This window comes from Gossypium hirsutum, chromosome D04 (assembly GCF_007990345.1).
Source record: "Gossypium hirsutum isolate 1008001.06 chromosome D04, Gossypium_hirsutum_v2.1, whole genome shotgun sequence".
Lineage (NCBI taxonomy): Eukaryota > Viridiplantae > Streptophyta > Magnoliopsida > Malvales > Malvaceae > Gossypium > Gossypium hirsutum.
Window position 1 is genome coordinate 24,707,440 of NC_053440.1, and position 23,283 is coordinate 24,730,722.

The following is a 23,283-nucleotide window of genomic DNA, read 5'->3' on the forward strand; positions in this document are numbered from 1 at the left end:
GTCACATCATTTTGTTTTCACGATTCTTGTTACCTATTAAATATTCTAACGTTTGTTCTTTTGCAAGTACCCAAGCAAACTTCGAGCCAATTTTTGAACCACATTTTCGAAAGGTTTGAAAGAGTTCTTTTAGTTTTCTTAAGAACCCTACGAGAGAAATTACGAAAGGTGAAAGGCACGAGCGAGTGTGATCATTTGATAGGTAAAAGTCGATTCGAGTGAAAATACGAGTAAAGTGACTTTTTCCTTCCAAGTGAACTTTGTGAGGTTTTTTTGGTAAGGTATTCCATTTCTAATTTTAGATTTCTTTATGTTTTTTAATTCTTTTGATAAATCATGTCTCAAAAAGAAAGTTCATATTTTGAAATGCAATATGTGATGAAATAGATGCAAAGAGTTTTGCAATCTGAAGTCAAGTGAGTACATGAACGGTTAGATCGCATAGAAGAAAGATTATCGCGGAGGTGATCATCTAATGATTCATTTAGAAGAGAGCCACGTTTTGATTCCTATTCCTCATGGAATTCAAGTCAGAGAAGAGTGGATCCCAAGTTTAAAGCTTTCCGAGGTAATATACATGATAGTACACAAATTAAATCTACAAGTGTTACCTCGTATATGCCAAAATTTTCATCCACGTCAACAAGGAAAGATGAACATGATTTCTATGAAGATCTTTCATTTCGATCCTAAAGGAAGTCTACCCATATGAATTCTTACATCTCAACACCATTTGGTAAAGATCAAGCTTGATTGGTGAGACAAAAAGAAATTGAGAGAAATGAAAAAGAAGAGTTATTGATGAGAGAAAATGAAAGAAGAATAAGAGAGCTTGAGAGGAGAAGAAAAGAAATTGAAAAAGAAAAATTGAGCATAAAAGAAATTGTGAAAAGAGAAAAATGAAAAGAAAGAGGAAATTGAAAAAAAAAAGAGTGCGAGAGAGAAGAAAAAGAAATTGATTGGGAAGAAAAAAGAAGTGTAAGCAATGAGTGTGTCATTGTGAGAAAAGAAAGTGAGATTGAAAAGAATATTGAACAAGAAAAGAGTGTTCCTACAAAGGCTAGGAATGTTTTAATTAATCAACACACGAGTTTGCTTTGTGATATATTTTCATTTCAGGTTTATAAAAATCCACAAATGGATGAGTTCCAACTTCAATACTTTCCCAACAAAAGGCGATTCCATTTGGTCGAAGAAGGGAAGTTGGCGAATGAAACTATTCCACAAGTTTCAAAAGGTAAGCAAGTTAAGGAGTTTTTTTAGATTAAACCGAAATGGCATTCTCTAAGTTTTGTTGATAAGTTTTTCATTGATTTCGATTTAAAAGGTACCCCTTACTATGCGCCTTTTCATTGTGTTAGTGTTTTTAACAATGAGTTTTCACATAATAAAAAACTTGAACTATTTAAAGTTGATGGTTATGTGAAATTCATGTTTTGTGCTTGGAAGCATTTGTGGATACACATAACGTTTCGAAAGAAGTTTGAGAAATTCGATTGTTTGAACATGTGTATGTCTAGTTGTTAGTTATTGAGCATGGGTGACTTGTTTTTTAAAGAAGAATATTTGCTTCATGAAAATGTGGAGGATCAAAATTGTGTTTTTAAACTCGGAGTATGTTTTTCTAAATCCTTGTTGAGAGAAATCAAGCATCATAAATTTATTTTGAATAACTGTGTGAGCAACTTTTGTTTGCTCAATGTTCCGTCTTCTTGTTATTCTTTGATTATTGATGATGAGTTTATATCGGATAGTGTTTTAAAGTGTGTTTCTTATGACATGTCTTATGTTGTTTTCATGACATTACACCGCAAGTTGATATTTTTTGATGTCATTGGTGTAAATAGATGTCTACAAGATTTGATTGATATGAGTAATAAAGATTTTTCACATAATTTGCTTAATCTGATTGATTCTGATTGTTAAGCGAGTTCTTTAAATTCTTGTGGAAGATTTTTATGAGAATACAAGCCTGTTCGAAGGAAGTTCAAGAGGTTGGTTTCTTTGGACATTCATATGCCTAACTATTCTTTGTCCAGTGTGTGTGAATTATTTTTGGAAGGAGAACCTTTGCTGCATTCTGAGGTGAGTGAACCAAATAATGTTTTCAATCCTAGAGCTTATTGTATTATATCATTTTTAAAAGGATTCGAGCACTGGATTTCCATGTTGCATGCTTTTAGGAAAAACTTTGGATTGCTAATTGTTTCATCTTTGTTATCGAAAACAAAGTTTGTAATGTGCGATGAGGTGATAATGCAAAACCAAGTCTTTGGTCCCGGAGTTTGTTTGTGTGTTCACTTTTAGAAAGGGGATTTGAGTTTTGTTGAATTAATTTGTTTTGTTTTTGGTATACATCATTTTGAGAAGACTATAAGCTAGTTCACCCTATAGTTGTACGCTTGTACAATGAGGGGTGTTCAATTAACCATTCCTCTTTTCCATCTTTGCTTGTTGTACAGATTTGCGGAAGAGATGTTATCAAGTTAATAGCCAAAAGAGGTTGTGACTCTAGAAGATTTTTTCGAGCAAATGACCCGATTTGAGGACAAATCATTTTCAAGAGGGAGGGTATGATGCAATTCCGATCACATCATGTGATTCGTCTCGAAGGCCTCGAGATTGGGATACGCTCGAAGGGCCCAAATACAAGATGAAAACATTCAAGCCCATGCAATATCTTACATATAGACGTTTGAAGCCCAAGACAATTATGTTCAAATTGGGCCGAGCCCAAATCCTATTATGGGTCACATGGTCAAAGTTTTGGATGAGCAATCTAATGGGATTGAATTGATTATTCGGCCATCTTGAGCTTTTAGACCCGATTCTAGTTTTATTTAATAAGTTTGCAATTTGTTTTATTTCACAAATTTAATTATAATATTTGTTTCAAATTATGTGTTAAGTCGTTACATGTTTTTAGTCGTGTGTTTAAGTTGCTTTCAAATTGGGTTTGTTTATTATCTTGTTATAGTTGTGTGTGTCGTTTATTCATGTTGAGAGACTAATTTAAATTTAGTTTTAGCCATGTTGCTAAAGTGTCATGTCGGTAGTGTCTTTGTGCTAATTCTAGTGTGATTGTTTGAAATAATCTAACTTCTATTTATATGTTATATAAGAGGCTATTCGATTGGACACTTCATGACTTTTCAAGCTCCCTCATCAAAATTAAATGCATGCACAAAGAGAGTTCAAAGAACCTTCAAGTACATGCCAAAAAGTTTGGTTCAAGAGACCATTTGTATGAAATGTAATAATTGGAAGGAATTCAACGCATGGAATAGATGCATGGACGGTGGCTTGAAGGGGAATTAATTTGGTCGTTCATCTCCAATACATGCATGGTCACGTACATGAACTACCAAGGGGGGATGAGCTTCATAAATTTGGCAATTGAGTGAGTACATGCATGCAACGAAAAGGGGAATGAATTAGAAAGATTCATGTTGTTAATTCATGAACCAACCAACCATAAATGTGACTATTAAGTGGAGATGCATGTCCCATGCATATGTACGTTTGACCAAGGGGGGATGGAGAAGACCATTGTTGTTCATTCAAGAAACTTGAAGTTTTCTTCTAAGCTAAGCATTCATGCACAGTTTGAAAGGAATGAAGTGGCCATTTGGCTGTTCATTAAACCTACTTATGGATGAATGTATTTTAATGTTTGAATGAATTTCATGTGTGAACGCCATTATGGCCGAGTGTGGCTATTAGTTTTCTAAGTCCTATAAATAGTTAGGATGTCGTCATTTGTAAGGTTAGATCATTTTTTATACAAACTTATTTGTGAGAATTTTCTCTCTGGTTCTTAATCGAACTATCGAACTTATCAAACTTTTCAAGTTTGTAGCGTTCAAATTCTCTTATCACTTTGTTTCCCATCACAGAGTGTGGCAACTTCAGTATACCGAGGTTCTAGTAACTTGAGAGCTAAGCGGGTTGGAGTTTTAAAATAGTTACGGTTCCTTATACTACAACTACTGCAAGTCAAGGTTTCATCCACTTTGTTCCTTTTCAAGCAATTTTCCTAACTTTCAAGTTCAGGTCTCATTGGTTTATTTTCGAGGTTCGACTCGAGTTCAGGAAATCGCATCAAAGAGTTTGCTTCCGCTTTTTTTTCGATGTCTTAGAGAATTTCTGTGAGAAATTTTCATTTTTCAAGAGTAAGGTTGTCTTAGGAGGATTTAAACCCAAGAAAAACCTAAGGTTGCGCGGTTTACCAGACTAAAGTTCTAGCTCCGTGACAATAGTCCATGCATTCCTAGTGCTAATAGACGCTATTTGTCTTATATGTCACAGTAACAAATAATTTAAAATCTGTAAAAATAAAAAATTCAAAATTTAAAAAAATATAAAAAGTTCATAAAATTTTTTAAAAAAAAAACATAAAGTACATGTGGATCATCTTGCGAGCTGTCATGTATAAAATTTAACATCTTACTATTTTTGTTAAAAAAAATAATTCGACTCAATTTAAAAAGCTTATGGTCAAATTCAACTCTTTTTAAAAGGTTGAGAGCCAAATTTAACTAATAAAATGAATAAAGCCCAAATTGACAAAAGATTTAAATGTTAAAAGCTAAATTTGTTATTACTTTTTTTTCTTAATTTGCAATTCAGCTTTGAACAAAAGATTTCATTTGCAGAACCAATAAATTTTTAAAAATATTAACTTTATTAAACTATAAATGACATTTAATAAAAATAAATATTAACTCCTTCAAATTTATTTGATTTTTGTAGTGGAACAAATTGTAATTACATAAGTACATAATATATATATTTTAAAAAAAAGTAATTACTATAAGAAAATTATTAGTACGACAAAAAATTCTAAACAAGTTGTTAAGTTTGATTTTCTAATGTCTTGATATAATAAATGGTCTCTAAATCAAATTTGATAAAATAGGTTTTTAAGAAATTATTTTCAAATTAATTTTTTAAATGAAAAACACAAATTTTAAGTTACACCAAGTCAAGTGCAGTACCCTAACCAAAAAGTTACAGTACCCAAGAGTTAGTAGGCAAAGTGACTCAAAGGTACTAGACCATTTCGAAAAAGGGTGCAGTACCCAAAAATCAATAAGCAAATTGGATGCAGAGGTACTGCATCCCAACTAGTTCCTCAAGGCATTTCATTTCCTAAGTATCACCCCTATGAAGAGTGTGAAAATGAAAAAACAAGTGTTTTTGCCAGAAAAAGAGAGATTCGAAAATTGTTGTTGGCGAGGCAACCCATCTTTGTGCTTATGTACAAAGAGTGTTTATTGGAAACTAACGAAATTGAAAATACTTTGCTTGCTCCTATTGTCTCTTTGTTGCAGGAATTCAAAAATGTTTTTCCCGAAGAAGTGCCAAATGGCCTACCTCCCATTCGAGGAATTGAGCACCAAATCGACTTTGTGCCAGGTGCCACATATAGAAGTAATCTTGAGGAAACGAAGGAATTGGAGAAGCAAGTAGCCGAATTAATGGAGAAGGGCTACATTCGTGAAAGCTTAAGTCCATGCGCGGTTCCGGTATTGCTAGTTCCTGAAAAGGACAGAACATGGCGAATGTGCGTTGACTGTCGCGCCATCAATAAAATCACCGTAAAATATCGCCATCCTATTCCCCGCCTCGACGACATGCTTGATGAACTTAGGGGAGCCCAACTGTTTTCGAAGATCGACTTAAAAAGTGGCTATCATCAAATCCGAATGCGGGAAGGAGACGAATGGAAAACCGCGTTCAAGACTAAGTACGATTTGTATGAATGGTTGGTAATGCCATTCGAACTTACCAACGCTCCTAGTACTTTCATGCGTCTCATGAATTATGTTTTACGTTCGTTCATTGGGAAATTCCGTGTTGTGTATTTTGATGACATTTTAATCTATAGAAAAAATTTGGAAGATCATATTCAACACCTACGTGCAGTGCTTGAAGTGTTGCGAAAAGAGGTACTTTATGCCAATTTAAAGAAATGTTCTTTTTGCACTAATGAAGTTATATTTTTAGGCTTTGTGGTAAGCGCTCGTGGTTTGGAAGTAGACCAAGAAAAGGTCAAAGCAATCAATGAATGGCCTGGTTGGAAACTGAGATGCAAGCAATTTGGACAGCAACTAGCTTAAATAAGCTTTAGATGTGCTGCAAGGTGCAGCCGAACCTTCATGGGAGTAATTGAGCTGGTTAAGATAGCTCAACGGTCTTGTGGTGTGAAAGCTAGAATAGAAATAGCCCCTTGTGTGTGAACAACCAGAACCGAATAGCCAAAAGCTTCCAGCAATGTGAAAAGAATTTTATTTAGCTGAATAGACATCTAGGAGACTCCAACCATCAGCTCAATTTATTTTCCATCCATGCATGTATGCCCTTTAGCCGAATGGTCACCTTGTTCTCACCAAAAGTCAGCACACCATTTTTAAGTCTTTCATGCACCTAGGATGTCCAAGAGAAGTGTACCTGCAGCAAATACATTCATTAAGTTAAATGCATTTTAGACACATTAATTTGGCAGCAAATAACACTAAAATTTTGCACATTAAATTCGGCAGCCCTTAGAACGTAATTAAAACATGTTTGAATTTGGACAACTTAATTATTTAACATAAATTCGGCTGGACTTTGGACATCATTAAAACATGTAATAAAATTGACACATTAATAACATGCATCAAAATAAAACACATTTATCACAAAATTTAATATGTCCAAATTTTATTAAATTAATTATTCTTAAGCTAATTAACTATTTAACTAATCAGCAACTTCTACGAAAACTAAAAGGTGAGCTCCTCGAGCTAAATTCGAGCTAATTGAAGCTTATGGAGTTAAGATGGAGCTACGTTCAGCTTGCAAAAACGACGAGCCTTGCTTGTAGGCTAAACCAATGGCTGTTCTCGAGGTGGGATCGTATCACCTATGAAGAGGTATCACACCCCTTCCAACGGAGGTGTGGTACGGCTTGGGTACCGGTACCTAAAGGCCTATAGAAGCATTTAATACTGCAATTAAAAACTCCAATGGCACCAATTTCTTTCTAACATTTTCCAATGACTATTAATCCATGAAAAGGTATAAATCAAGTACAAGAACACTGAAAACAAGTTAAGAAACAAGTGCATAAAGATTAAGAGCTAAATTTCAATAATTTCTTATTATCATCCTCATTTTCTCTTGTACACACTTATGAGTTTAGTTGTGATTCATTCTTTCAAGTGTTGTATTATTGTGTGAGAGTGTCTTATTGTCATATATCAACCTTCTAGAGGTGATAATTCTTTTCAAACTTTATTTCTCATTTTTGAGCGAGTAGAAAACCTTAAGAGGAAGTGACCCTATCTTGCCTTGTGAAAAAATAGAGATTGTAAAAATTAAACCTTAAGTTAAACCTTGTCCTGAAAATGTTCAACTTTAGTGAATTGGGGAAATCCTTTGTTTTGGTATGCTATGATAGGGTCAAACCGCTATAAATTATTGAGTCTCCATTCTTTGTCATCTTACTGAATTTTTTTTAAACACAATTCACCCCCTTCTTGGTGATTATTGATCCTAACACAAGTTTAAAAAAATCTAAAATAAAATCACCATATGTAATATATTAGTCCAAGAAAGTAGTTGATAATTCTATTACTAATAAAAATAATAAGAAAATAAACATCGTGTGCATTTTTATCTATTTGCACTAGCATTCTATATTTGATGGGCTATTCTTTATTTAACATTTAACATATACTCATTATCATTATATCTTGGTCTTTAACTGAGTTATTCATCATTTGAATCTGAATTTATATCATTAATATTATCAAGAACTCCTTCAATGTACTTTTCAAAGTACGGAGCATCCCAATTTCACCCTACAAATAAGGTTATGAAGTATGCAACATGCTATTACAATCTAATCATTTTTATGTTATATTCAGGTGATGTTGTAAATATAAAAAAAATACTTTTTTTAGAAAAACAAATGTCCTCTCAACCACAATTTAAAGCTCTAAATGTCACAAATTTAAGATTTTGTGAGTTGTTTTTAGCGCTTATGTTTGATTCCGGTCTCTTAAATAGTATCGTACCCAATGAGATGGTGTAAAAAGACCTTTTTTGTATTTGAAAAACTAATATCTACCACATAATATTTCGATTCACAGTGTAAACAATTTGTAACTTTAATTATAAAAACTTAAATAAACTTAATTTGGAAAAAAAACCTTCCACTAGGTCATAACCTTTTTTATAATATGTAAATTAAGTTTAAAATAATATAAAATTCATAATACATATAACCTTATAAAAAAGTTTTATAAAGTGTCTAATAATTTTCATAACACTTCTTATAAAAAAATATTTTTTTGCTATAATTTTAAAAAGTTATTTTTCATAAATAAGTTATGGTAAAGAGTTATAACTTTTTTATATATAAATAAGTATTTTTTATAATATATAGCATGGACATGTAAATAAGTTATGTTCATACTTTTTTAACATAACTTTTTATAAATAAATATATTAGGACATTTTTATAACACATTAATTATTTTTTAGAACATACTTTTTGACTAAAACTTTAGAAAAAATTTAAAATTTAAAAAATATAATTCTTGGTTATAACTTTATTAACCATTTCAAATACTCATATGTGTTTATGCTTACAATATAATTTCATAACTTATATAAAAAATATTTTTTTTAAATTAAATTATGTATGAGTATTTGAAAAGCTATAAAATAATTAGATCTATGTATAATTACTCTAATTCTCACATTCCCCTAATAATTAAAAAATATAATTAAGGTACTGTAATTACAATCAATTCATTGGACCCACTAATTTCAAGGTTACCCAAACATATCACTTTTATGTAATTGCACACAAATCTAAATATCATATCACTTTCCAAAAAGAAAATTTTGTACCCTTAGATTAAAATTAAGCCCATTGGAAGAGCTCCTTTTCAGTATGTATCCCATAAATTTAAGCCTACAGGTGCTTAGGCCTTGTTGACCGAATCTTTAAAATGTATGTTAAAATATGCTAAAAATACTATACTTTTTAAAATTTTAAATTTAACCCCTATAATTTAATTTTGACATTGAATCCTTGTATTTTTATCTAAAAATCATAATTCCTTTAAAAAGATACAAAAATAATTTTAGCCCTCAACATTTATCATTTTTATCAATTTGATCTTTACTCTTTAAAGGTGCATAAAAATAACAAAAAGTGTTCTTATATACTCAATAAAAAATTATAGAAAAAATTAAAATTTTTCCAAAATTTAAGAAAAAGAATCTTTAAAATTTAAAAACAATAAAAAAGTAACGAATTCATTTAAAAATTCATTAAATTATAAAATAATATAAAAGGTTCCAAAAATGTTTGATTTACTCATTGAAAAAGTCTCCAAAATTTGAACTATTTGTTTGATATTGTTAAAATCGGATTTAAACAACCATTTTTTATTTAATTTGAAAAATTATATTAAAACCCGATTTAATATTGACTATATGAATAACCTAAAATTTGAAAATACCTTATTTCCTTTTAAATAGTAAATAGCATATTTTAAAAAGAAAATTAAATTGTTTTCTAGTTTCATATTTTTTTTAAAAATTTTTTGAAATTATCAATTTTTTAATTTTAGGATTTTTCATTGAAAATATAAAAAATTATTTTATTTTACAATTTTTATGTAATTTTAAAAATTAAAGACCAAATTGACAAAAACTATAAACATTGAAAGCTAAAAAGGTTATTCTACTTTTTTTATAATTGCAAAATTTGACAAGATTTAAGCTTTTTTTAATAAAAAAAGTAGACTCACTGTCCCAATTAAAGTACAAAAAAAAAATATAAAGACTAATAAATATCTCAAAATTAAAGAAAAAGAGCCTTTGACATTTAAAACAAATCTATAAATGTTCGTTAGTCAAGTTAAATTGAGTTAGGATTCAACTTATATACAATATCAACATCACACATAATTGCTCAAACCCATCACAATATAAACCTAAAAATTTTGTCCAAACTTATTTTTGTTTAAAAATAACTAATCCAAACTTGTTTAAACTCAATATTATGTTTTTTTAATATATATATTGTCTATTTAACATTTAGCATTTTTTATTTAATATTTAAGACATGCACTTCTTTACTATTACATTTATGTATTATTATAAGTGTATAAAACTACCATAACCTTTTCACACCCTTTAATAAGAGGATAAATGCATTCAAACCAAGTTTTTTTGTTTTGGCAACAATATTAATGCAAACAAAGTAAAAAATATATATTATAAACTTAAAAACGGGCAAAATTAACACTCAAGCTTGGAATATTGAATCTAGAGCCCAACCTATGTTTTTAACTAGTCCATTTTTTTAGTCAAAACTTATTTTTTAAATTTAATATTTTTATCCAAACTTTCAAATACCGAAAGAATGAAAGAACCTTCGAGCTTGAACAAATAGCTCAAACTTTGTATTTAACCCTATTGAGGCCCATCGCTTTCCTTTTAACTTCCCAAAGTGTCAGAGAAAAAGAAACAAAACATAATTTTGTTTTAGCCTGCTTTTCTTAAGGCCTGAATATTAACATGGGAAACGAGATTTCTAGGTTCATCCGCAAATCAAATAACAAAGCTATGGATAATTACATACAACAACAATAATAATAATAATAATAAAGAAGTAGAATTTTAAGAAGATAAAAAATGATGGCAGCTAGGTGAAGCACCATCCTGTTAATCATGAAGTTATCCTATCCGTAAGTACCTTTCTTCCAAGATTTTAAGCATGAGAGATGGAGGAAGATCACATACGAAACCTCGTATTCCATTTTTAACACATCAGTCATATACTTTGGTTAACAAAGGGAAGAACAACCATAGTTTTCTTTGTTCAATGCAGGTTGCACTGAATTTTTTTCCCATACAAAATTCAATCAATCAAGAAGAGTTCATTAAGTAAAAATTCAGCACGTCTGATAAGTTATTTGGCATTTAAACTACATACCATGTTATGAGCTGATTTGTGTCCCAAAAGTTAGTGCATGGCATTCTAGATTTCTCATGTTGAGCTGCAAATAGGGAAAAAAGAAAACAAAACAAAAATTAGCATAGATGGTGCTTCTTGTACTGAGAAAGCTTGTCATCATGTAAATGATCTAAGTAATAGTTAAGCCTGTCTTTAAACCTGCAAAGGATTTACGAAAAATCTATTAACCTCTACTTCTCTGAGTGCAACTGATTAAGTCTAGAGAAAAACTTTACTAATTGCATCATTTCCCTTCACTCGCCATTAATAAAGGATGTAACAAGTAAAACCTGTGTTCCAGAGGAAAAATACAACTACCAGCTAAAATTAAACACCTAAGGACGAAGTGTCTCTAGAATTCAGGTGATACAAGCTTATTATATCTTTACATTTTTTGTTTGAGAACTCCGGTAACCGACAAATGGAGCAAAAATAGCAAATCAAACTGAAGAGACAAAGTAGCACAATGTCATGGAAGCTTATTATCAACTCTTTGTACCGTCCCGCAATTACTTTCTTTATGGAGGCAGAGGTTGGTGGCTATTGGTGTTAAACTCAAGTAAAATATATGCCTTGAGATCTGGGTTTAATCTGATTACTGTAATTTATAAAAAAGGTAGCTGTATGACAACTGACAAGTATGTTTTTCTTCTTATATTTAAGAACTCTGGGTATATGGTTAGGAAAGCTAAAATCTCCATAGAATTGATTTTTCACTTGCACGCTAACAGTTTCACTATGGAAACTTAAATTAATTACAACCTCCAACTCAGAGGAATTTGTTTTTATATGCTAAAACAGAATAAGGCACCAAAAGGAAAACATGCAACCAGAGAGCAACTTCTATGGTATCAATCCACACTTCCCCTTCCTTACCATTTCTCTTTTTCCCTTATTGACTCTGAAGAAGAGTCCTAGATTGTATTACAATAACTTCTATACACAAGCATTTGGTAGATGACTAGAATGTTTCTTGTCTTTTAAACGGGCTGACAAACAAAACATCTGATTGTTTGTCATCTACCTAGTAGAGGGATATATTTGGATAGAGGACACACCAGAACAAGATTTCGACTGCTTTAAAAGTACAATTACACTATATAATAGATTGAAGACATTGTTCATATTGTAGGAAAGACACAAACCTCCATTTCCATGATGATAGCTTAGGTCTTAGGTAATGAATAACAGACATGCATTTCCTCAAATTAGTACAAGCATGGTATATTTATCTACTAGTTTCAGGTTTCAACATCCTGGAAGGTGAAAAACACTTACCACAACAGCAACTCCAGTTTCACAGAATCTAGGAATGCAAATAAGTCTTACCAATTGCCCTTCCAACCCTGCATCAGTTAATAGTAAGAAGACTTTAACAGCCTGGTAGTGAAATAATGATGCTGCTTTAGTTGTTGCCTTTCCTTAAAGTTAATTTTCAATAGGTAAGGGAAAATCTTGGAATAATCACCTTTTAACAAGCAAGTTTCATATTTTTCCTGGTTACCAACAAAGTAAACATCAGGACAGCTATCAATTAGGAAGGGATCCCGATCAGTGAAAGGATAACAACCTGTCATTCAACAAAAGCAGTAAACTTGACTAAGCTCGGGATATAAATCTACCAGCTACTTGGTTTCTGTAGTAAATAATATGTTGCATCACTGCATCGTAGCAGCCTGTTGAGCAGTAACAGGACCAAAATATTAATATCATTTTAAACTCAAGATCTGAAGCATGTTATTGTTGACATTGCTCAGGATCAATCTTCATTTTTACAAAATCAGAAGCCTTCTCCATAAAGTGAGTCTTTTCCATTTTCCTTTGAAGATTATAGACTTACTGGTGGGTGCTAAGCCTCTCAAATTGCCAAGTTAATGAACAAGTTTACATATAAAAATGACTAAATGCACAAAGGTGCATATGTATGAATATATAAAAGTTTTACCAAGAGTATTCGGTGCGGTTGGTGCCAGATGCCTCCATCTTAAAGTCCTTTCCAAGAAGTCAAGTTTATCCTTCGCCTCCGAGTACTTAGTGAGATCGTCTATGTTCTGACCTGATGTTCCAAGAAATCTTGAAAATAAAGGAGCACAATTCAGCGAGCAGCATACATGTAATTTGGCTGAGCCACTTACAATAACTTATATCCATGTATTACCTGATGCTATCAAGCTCAAAACAATGAGGATTAGTGCAGGACCTAAAAGTGTTATAAGTTGTTGACCCTGGGAAAAGGCACCTGTTCAAAGGCTGAAAGGAGCAATATATTAGAAACAATACAAATGCAATTGTAACTTACATACTCTCAACTTATAAAGCAAACGTCAAACCTGCTGAGGTAAGGCAAAATTTGCAGGGTCACTAGATCCAGGCATGATATCCAATGGCAAACTTGCAGCAATCTGAACATAGATGAAAATAGATAAGCAACAAGAGCAGTACAGAAACTTCAGGAGGCTAACCTTAAAGTGCTGATCATCACAATGGTGAGAAGAGAAAACCTGAGTTAACAGAATATCCAGCTCTTTAAATGGCTCACACAACCTTGACTGATCCTTTGAAGCTAAATTCTGCCCAAAGATTATCATCCAAATGTCAGTGTAAGATGCGTCCAGAGTTTACAGATTATCACCCATCAAGAATGGTGATTTATATTGTCAACATCATAAGGACTTACTACAACAGCAAGACCTTTGACTGGAAAAATTAAGTTAGATGGAAAGTTCGATTTTTTTTTCTCTTGTAGAAATGGAAGGGACATACAGAATTTGTGGCTATTGTTCAATTAGAGAATTTTGAAAGGGGGTCAGTGCTACATCCATGAGACTATTATTATTGTCAAACTACTCTGAAGAGAGATCATAAAAAGAAAAGCCAATGATTCTTTTTTAATGATCATAATTTATAGAAGAAAAGCATAATATTGACAGCCTTTCCATAGTAATAGATTAAGTTAAAAATAAAAGAAAAGGTTTACCTGTCCATTAAGAAGTCCACGAGAAATTTCAACAGAGTTCCCAACAATCACAAGATGAACTATCTCTGCTGCAAGTCCTTGCTCCTATTCATCAATATTATGAAGTAAGCAAACTGTAGCAGTTGATGAGACATGGTAAAATGGCTGGAAAAAAAGAATATAACAGAATTGGCAAGAACCTCCTCATCTCCTAGATGCCCTGTTATGTGATCAACAAGAAGCTGAAACTGAAGGGGATTAGAGGAGCTCCTCCCGATGCTAAGCCCAGAGACAAAAACAACATACTTGTCTTCTCCTGTCCAGAGTCAAAATTTGAAGACTTTGAGGCCTTGTTTACAAGACAGAATGGCTGAACTTTAAGATACAGGCTATGTCTACTGAGATAAAATGGAAAGGCCTAAGGTTCATGAGACAAATCAAGGCTGAATATTTAAGAAAAATTCAACAATACATTATCAAGCTAATTTTCTTCCTACCATTCTTAATACTCCAATCCATTATGCTGCTGTATTCATGGAGAAAACCGACAAGAAACAACTAGCAGATGTGATTCCTCAAAATGCCCAACAAAGAAAATCTATAACAACAAACATGAGACAAAACTAGGTGCAGCTAGTCAAGAATGCTTGGACATACTCGCATCTCATGTCCTGAAATCTAAGGTTAAGAGAGATACAGAGATAGAGAGCTCTGCTTGTCAACTCTTGATGAATGAAAATCACTTTATAAATCTGCAGAAATTTGCAGCTTTAATGCATGAATCCTTTCAAGACTAATGAGTCATATCATTTCCTCAGTCAAAGATGCAACACCTTTAATTTTATGCATGGTGAATTGACAAATTGTTCTAGTAATTTCTCTATTTTAGCAAAAAAACAAGAAAAAAATCAGTTACAAACCATCTGTAGTTTTCTTAGCATGTTAGATAATAGTATTAATCTAACCAGGGATAAACACTGTATGCAGATTAGGTAAGATGAGGAATGCTTATATCCAATAGAGAAGTGGCTCCTTTACAGGGTTGATACAACTTTAGAGCAAAGAACATAAATGCGGAGGTAGAAGGGCAATCAGATCATACTTGATTTTAGCGGTCGTTTAATCTGAGGTGGTAAGCCAGCTTCGAGAACATCTTCAACAAAGAAGGCTCCTGCACTGGTTTCCTTCCCATGCAACGCAACAACAACACCTATCAAACGCATAGCGTAAGTGAAAGATCAACATGTTTCATTAGAGTAATGTTTGAGCCCATAAATTCCACTAATTGAAGCCTTGATAGTGCATAAACAGCAAGTTATTGCATATCACTCAATGGCATGCATATCTAGATCATAGAAGCTTGTGTTTAAAAACATGGGGAAGAAAAGAAAAGAAAAGTTCAAAAATGATAAGAGTGAATAAAATTGAATGCAATGAACCAAATAGTTGAGGCCCTCAACAAGCTCATATGATTTCCTCTAGAAGCTAAAGGCATGAATGCAATTAATAGTTTGATAATGTCTCAATGTGGTAATCTATAAACAAGGCTTTGAAGCAATTGAGTGCAACAAATGCAGTCATTTCCAATGGGTTGACAAACAAGTCAATTGTGAACAGAAATTCCAAATATGGATAGTGAATTGATAGCAATACAGACCTGTTACATAAACTGAGGTTGAAAGCTTAGTACCACCAAGCTTCACTCGTCCGCTTTCATCTTCCAAAACCAAGTAGTCATCTTGATGCATAAAATTATGAGGTTTTATAAGAGGGGCAACAGATCTCTGTAAATTATAAAAAGATTATACATAGAACGTTCAAAGTCAAACAACACTGAATTCCCAACGTAGAGTTCAATATACAAAATGAAATAAACTAATCAATAATATACATCCATTAACAACCATATTACCTCCTTAGAGTATTCATCAAGAATGCAAGGTTTGAGTTTCATATGCTTGTAAAGAGTACCAAAAATGATGCATTCTTTGCCTTCTTTGAGCTCTAAAACTGTACAAACTACAAAAACAGAGAAGGAAAATTTTTAAATTATTCCATGGAAACTAAAAACTCAATCAAACTACTAATTTATTTGAATCCCCATTATCTTTAGCCGCAAACAATGAGAGGACTGGAAAGTTCTGATACTTCAAATTTCTAATGTGAAAAAGTACACTACAGAGGCAACAAAATTTCAGAAATATGAGCAACAATATCTAGTGCATTTTTTTTTTTCAAAATAGAATCTGTCACCTTGAAGAAAGCTTTTGAATGAGAAATCCACACTTGAAAGTAGAAATACATTATTATCAGAGTCTATGTTACTTGGACTCAAGTGTATCCTACGTGTGTTGTAAGATTTTTCTAAGTTTTTCCATCTTTTTGGAGAATCCTTGGAGATCAAATTCTCATGTGTGTCAGAAATGAGTGTCGGATAAGGGTACTCCAAGAAGAACGAAAATTCCGAGCAACATAGGTCAGACTAGCCCCCACCGAGTATGAGTACCAATAGTAACTCTTAGCCACAATGCAAGTATTTCAAACATAACCTTCCATGCTAATCAGTCAAAACCTCTAGAATGGAATCCAAAAAATCACAGAGTAAGGACACACCAATCAAAAGCTAATACCAAAGACTTTTTTTATATTCACTGCCAACCCTAAGAGCCCCAGACACTGCAAATTACAAAAATTCCTTAACGCCAAACGCAGGTAACAAAGCAGCCAAAAATGACTCGCCAAAGCTGCTTGCTTCAAAACCCAAAACCCATAACAAGAAGAGGGAAAAAAAAGTACCATAGTTAATAAATTAAAAGAATAAACAATTTTGGAAATCTCCCGAAATATGCTAAATTTTAAAAGTTAGATTTTTTTCCTTTTTTTTTTTAAGTAAGAGAGGTTACCGGGGAGATGGGATTTCCAGTTGGGCACGAGGGAGTAAAGCAAAGTTCTCATCATGTGAAGACGAGCAAAGTAAATTTGACTGTACTGTTGGCCTCTGTAAACTTCCTTCTGAATCTCGAAATTCTCATCCTAAGACACAAAGAAAAAAGGGGATTTTAGTTTTACAAAATCAGAAGAGATTTTAGGATATTGTGAAAGGGAAGAAAATGAGGTGAGAGTTACTAAAGAGAGGTAAGTGGACTGTTTTCTCTGCAGTTGTTCTTGCGAGTCGACTTCCATGGCGGGAAACTTGGATTGGAGACTGAAATTTCTCTACGGCAATTCTTCTGAGTGGAGACATTTTATAGATCCAATTCACTTTACGATATAATTATTTTAAGCCTCAATCCAAAAGTTCGGGGATGTAGCTCAAACGGTACAGCGCTTTATTTTCCAAAAGCCTCAATCCACTCTTGCTCTATTTTGCAAATCTCTTTCTATACTATTTTATTATTGAAAAGATTAATACAACATTTAGTAATTAAATCAACTTTTTTTTTCTTATTTTAATATCTCACATGAGTTAGTCGATGAGTTATATATATAGTGTTAAAAATATTATTTTAAAAAAAATATATTTTTAAAATTTTTAGAGTTGAGACTAAATGAACAGACTTTGTTGACGATCAAATTTATTGAATATTTTAAGAATTAAAACTAAAATGACAAATTGTGTAAACAATGAGGGTTAATTTTTTAACTTTTTTTTATATTTAGTATCAAATTGATAGAATGTGTAAACATTAGAGGGTTAATTTTATTATTAAACTAATAAAAAACCCCATATCAACTTAGAGTGATTAAAATATTTAATATCAAAAAGTTTAGTAACTAAACAAAAAAATTAATGGTTGAATGACTAAAATAGAATAAAAGGCATAATTAAATGGCTATTTTTATAGTTTACCCATAAAAAAAAAAATTTTAACATGAATTCAACATTCCACATCATCATTTTATAGATAAAATTTAACAGATTAATTAATTTACATATTTGAAATGTATAAGAGATAATTTATTTATATTTTAATAGAGAGATCAAAATGCAATTTACCTAAATATTTTTACTCAAATACAAGAAATACTATATCAAGTAAGGACGTAGGAAGAAGGCTGGCCGAGGCATTGGCTTCTTTGCCTTTCGTTTTTTCTTTTGGAAAATTTTTAAATTTTTGTAATTTTATACTTAAAATTAGTAAAAAAATAATTTCAACCCTGAATACTTTTTTATTTTGATTTTTTATCTCTACCCTCGATATAAAATTTAAGTTTACTAACCCTTCAATAGTGAGTAGTGTTACAAAATTGTTGGTGTTTGACATAAAATGTTAAAGGGAGTTTAATTTTTTTTAATAATTTTTTTATTTATTTATGATTTTTAATAGTTTTGTACTAATTCAAAATGAATCTAGACAATAATTTGTCCTGTTCATTTTAATTTAGACAATCATTTGTTCCGATTCATTTTAAATGCATTTTATTAATTTTTATAATTTTTTTATAAGGCTTATATATCAAAAAAGCCCTTAATAAAATATTTATAATTTTTATCAAAAAAAATCAATTAAACCATTGTATTAAATTCACTCATTTCAGTCTTTGCCGTTAACTAAAATAATAAATTAAATCCCTCTACTAATGGTTTCCGTCATTGACCACATTGAACATTAAAATAAATTGACAGACCAATTAGATAGTGATATGTGGCAGCTTAAGATTTAATATAATATTTTTCCCTTAAAAATCATAAAAAATTATAAAAAATATTAAATATTAAATATTAAATATTAAAAAATAAAATAAATTAAAATTGACATAAACTTATTAAAATTATATAATATTATAAATATTATAAAATTATAAAATAATATAAAATTAATAAAATTTATTTAAAATTAAAAAAATTAAAAAAATTAAAAAAATTATTAAAAAATAAAAAATTTATTAAAATTGATATAAACTTAGAAAATTATAAAAAAAAAAAGATCAAAAAAACTTGAACTGGACTAGCTAACCCGAAATCGAAAAGGGTATCGGTCCAGGGAAAGTTATTAGACCAATTGTCCTAAAACTGGACAGTTGAACCGATTTTTTTATTTTTAGTATTTTTATTAAACCAAAATTTCATCATCCAACTATTAGAATATGTCAGAATAAAATATTCTAATCAAATTTTTTAGAACCAGACTGGTGATCGAACCGATCAGCTCGTCGGTTTGTCAATTCGACTGATCCGTCTAGTTCAATTAAATAAAACATTAAATATATATATTAAAAATTAAGAAAAACGGTTCAACTGTTTGGTTTCCATGCCAACTGGTCTAATGATTTTCTTCAGACCAATACTCTTGTTGACTTTCATCTAATCAGTCCAACCGGCTAATCCGGTCCAGTTAAAGTTTTTATGATTTTTTTTTACTTTTTATAACTTTATATCAATTTTAATACTTTGTATAATTTTTTTTATAATTTTTTATGATTTTTATAGAATTTTAATGGTCTTGATAAAATTTTAAATTATGTTTTATTAATTTTATATATTTTTAATTTATTAGATTCTTTTATATTTTTTATAATATTTAGAATTTTTATATGTTTATATTAATTTTCATATTTTTAATTTTTTTAATATTTAATAATTTGTATAATTTTTTGATTATTTTTTTCTGGTTTATTTTTTTTACATTTTTAATTACTTTTAAGCGAAAATATTAGATTAAACCAGAAGTTGTCACATGTGATCATCTGATTGATTCATCAATTTATTTTAACAATTAACATGTACAATGATGGAAACCGTTAATGGAGAAGCTTAATTGATTTTTATTTTATTTTACATTCATATAGAATGAATTTGGACAAATGATTGTTTAGGTTTATTTATAGGTGAACTTCTTTTAAGGGTTAATGCACTTTTCTTTTTTGGGGAAATACAGGAGGGCAAAGCCCTAACAGCAACACAACTAGTGCAACTTGAACCCAGACCACACTTAAGACAATGAACACCTTAACCATAAGGATACTAATTTTCTCACTTTAGGCTATAAAGTGTTTTTTTGACCCACTTTAACCTCTAATATTATTAGTCATTTTCAATTTAGTCTGATGTTAAAAAAATAAGGACTAAAATATCAACCAATCATAAAAGTGTCACGTGTTAAACTATGATGTCATCATTTGAAAAAAATAAATTTTTTATAAAAAATTTATGAAAAGTATAAAAAATATTTAAAATATTAAAATTATAATAAAATAATAAAATAAAAATCATTAAAAAAATATAATAGGACCGAACATAAACCAAACATGTAATGACATAAGCTTCCTTCCATCATCATCTTCTCCATTGTTTTTCTTGATTCAACCAGAAAAACTTGAACTTTCTCACTTCATGCCAACACCATTGTTCTAAAACATGAAAGCTTTGGAGCGAAAATGACGAACCCAATTGGCAGAAAATGAAAGATTCAGAAAACAAGGAAGTAATTAATAAAAAAGATTAACAATAGGTCATTTAATTGTGTTGGAACATGGGGAGTTACTATTTATTTGTTTGTTGTTTGTGAATTTGCAAACAGACGCACCTTCGTTTCTGCCTTGAAAATTGATTTTAAAATTGCAATTGTAATAATCTGATTTTTGCCGGAAAAAGATAGTTTCAGAATCAAATTTATTAAATTGAGTCATCTGAAATTTTAATCGAGAAGTTACGAAATGAGAGACGAGAAATAAAATTTTCTTTTAATAATGAATTAGTAGAATACTAAATATAGAATAGGGACTAAATTACACAGTGACCAAAACAAGTGGAAATTGATTTAGAATCTTGCAAGGCCTAAAGTAGCAATTGAACCAAAGATTAAATTGTGGGAATTATAGATCGATAGAATATATTATGAGGGACATGACTTATATTTAACCAAGTACGTATATGATAATTAAACCATGGCCTTACTATTTAGGTGGAGAACCATGATCTCTACCGTAGATGTCCATTAGTAATTGCCATGTTATATGATGTCCATTGGTTTTAAAAATTAGAAAAAAAAAATGAAAATGGGTAAAGGAAAAGCTTCACATTTCTTCCATGGATGCCGTGTACTTCTAAGGGTTTTAGGTAAAGTTTTACTTCAAATTCTAGTTAAATTCTTAGCTTAGTATGCTAATTAATTATAGGCCAACACAAATTTTTAAATGGTCAAGTGTTGTTTATGTTATCATAATTGAACACTGAGAAACCTAAAATTAGATTGAGTTTGAAATCATTTAACGTTTGGAGTTGAGCTTGGTTCATGAGAAAAGCATGGTAAAGATGAATTGGGTTAAGTATAAATAAAGATTAATCAAGTTATATGGTTAACGGTTGATTTTTAGGGACCTATTTGAAAAGGTGAAAATTTTTGGATTGAATTTTAATGGTTAAGCTTGGTTTATGTAAAAGCATGTTAGTAGCTAGTGAATGTTGTTGAGATGGAATTTGACTAACCTTTATTTAAATAAACCATTATTGTGTCATTAGGGACCAAATTGAAAAGAGCAGAAGCTGTTGAAAGTAAATGTTATAGATTGATAGTTTAAGGTCCTCTAAGAATAAATACGAAGTCGAATTTTAATTCAATCTAGTAAATAATGAAACACGAGCATTTCGAACATTAAGGTTAAAAAAGGACTTAATTATAAAAGTGTACAATTATGCTTGGTTATTGGTTAAGCCTTTATTGAATATGAACTAATGTTATTCTGTAAACGAATTAATCTACGTAGTTAACAACGAGGCGGGAATGTCAAGGGAAAAAGGCGAAACCGGTGATGGATAGTGAAATTAGTTTGTGCTACTATAATATGCTTTCAATTACTAGTTTGTTGAATAGTTAGTTGACATAGTCAAATGTGGAATTAAATATCAAGGTATCTACTTATATACTTGGAGGCTTTGAGATGACAGATTTGATATTGTGCTTATATGAAATATGTTATAATTGATTGATACTCTTATATGTTTATATGTGCTTAAATCATAAATTATGATACTTTAATATTAACAATGATGATGTGCATTCTAGTATCGCATTAAAAACTTTGGTAAAATGATGATAATTGATGATTTGTGTTTGATATGGTATTTAAAGATAAGGTAAAATTACATATACTTGAAATGTTTCAAATAAATAATATGAGATTATATTATATGAAAATTGAATTATTGATTATGATATCTAGATGTTAGCTAATAGTTAAGCAAGCCAACCATGATAACCATTAAAAAGGGGAAATGGATTTATTATTGAAATCTTGTAATGTTTGGACTAAAGTTATGCTTACATGCAATTGAGTTATAGATTATGGTAGTATGAATTGAACTCATAGGTGATTGTGATTAAAATATGGCGTCGCGATAATGTTATATATATATGAATTATAACATGTCATTTAATGATGATTCTAACGATCCAAAATTTAATAGTATCGAAAAATATAGTTTCAAAACCTCATTTTCATAAATTGAGCCCGTAAATATAAAATAAAAATATTTACAGAGTTGTTATAAAAATATATATTAAAATTCAGTTAAATAATTTAGCCGAAATAGTGGTTGATTAAGGCTTACGAACTAAATTGTAGAAGTCCAATCACTTTTGAGCTTTAATTAAGAAAAGGTTTAATGACCTATATGGAAATTATTTAAAGGACCAAATGGTAAATAAATCAATGGTAAATGGTGGATAGTGGATGATGATGTTATATCCCACTTAGCTTAATTAATGAAAGATTATTAAGATTAAAACTTAATTAAACTAATTAAATAAAGTTAATTAACATATAATTTTAGAATAAATGGTGATGTTAGCAGGATGACAACAAATTGTCATCTTTCTCAAGCCACCACCGAAAATGGAAGAAGAAAAAATGGAGAGAAAACCTAAGGTAATTCAAGCCTTTTTCATGTAATTTTTATGGATTTATGGTCATGGGAGCTTGATTTAGCTAACCCATGTACCAATTTGATCAATTGTTAAAGTTTTAAAAAGTTTCCATTGTTGATTACTTGAAGAATTAGGCTTGAAATTGATAGACTTTAAGCTTAGATTATGAAATGGACTAGATTGTAAAGTTAATTTATCTTGTTTGTTAACTTTATTACATCAGAGGCCAAATTGACTAAATGTAAAACCTATCATGAAATTATGTTAGAAATAGAAAGTATAAGGTCCTTAATAAGAATATGTGAAATCAAATTTTAATCCGAATCTAGGAATCAATAGTTATGCTTGTCCCGAGTTTAGGGACTAAATTGAATATAATGTAAAATACACTTAACTCTATGTTTGGATGAGAATTGGATGAGGATTGATAATGT

General features: G+C 30.5%; 1 protein-coding gene across 1 annotated transcript; it reads right to left on the reverse strand.

Moving 5' to 3' along the window:
- Positions 1 to 10,809: 10,809 nt before the first annotated feature.
- Positions 10,810 to 17,437, reverse strand: LOC107899677 (DNA polymerase delta small subunit). Its single transcript, XM_016825450.2, has 14 exons — positions 17,109 to 17,437; positions 16,886 to 17,015; positions 15,895 to 16,001; positions 15,640 to 15,766; positions 15,085 to 15,192; positions 14,183 to 14,298; positions 14,004 to 14,087; positions 13,528 to 13,596; positions 13,357 to 13,428; positions 13,185 to 13,276; positions 12,972 to 13,099; positions 12,495 to 12,596; positions 12,305 to 12,372; positions 10,810 to 11,069 (listed from the first exon to the last, which is right to left on the reverse strand). The coding sequence occupies exons 1-14, from the start codon at positions 17,163 to 17,165 to the stop codon at positions 11,010 to 11,012; spliced, it is 1,320 nt and encodes a 439-aa protein (XP_016680939.2). The 5' UTR covers positions 17,166 to 17,437; the 3' UTR covers positions 10,810 to 11,009.
- Positions 17,438 to 23,283: the final 5,846 nt, after the last annotated feature.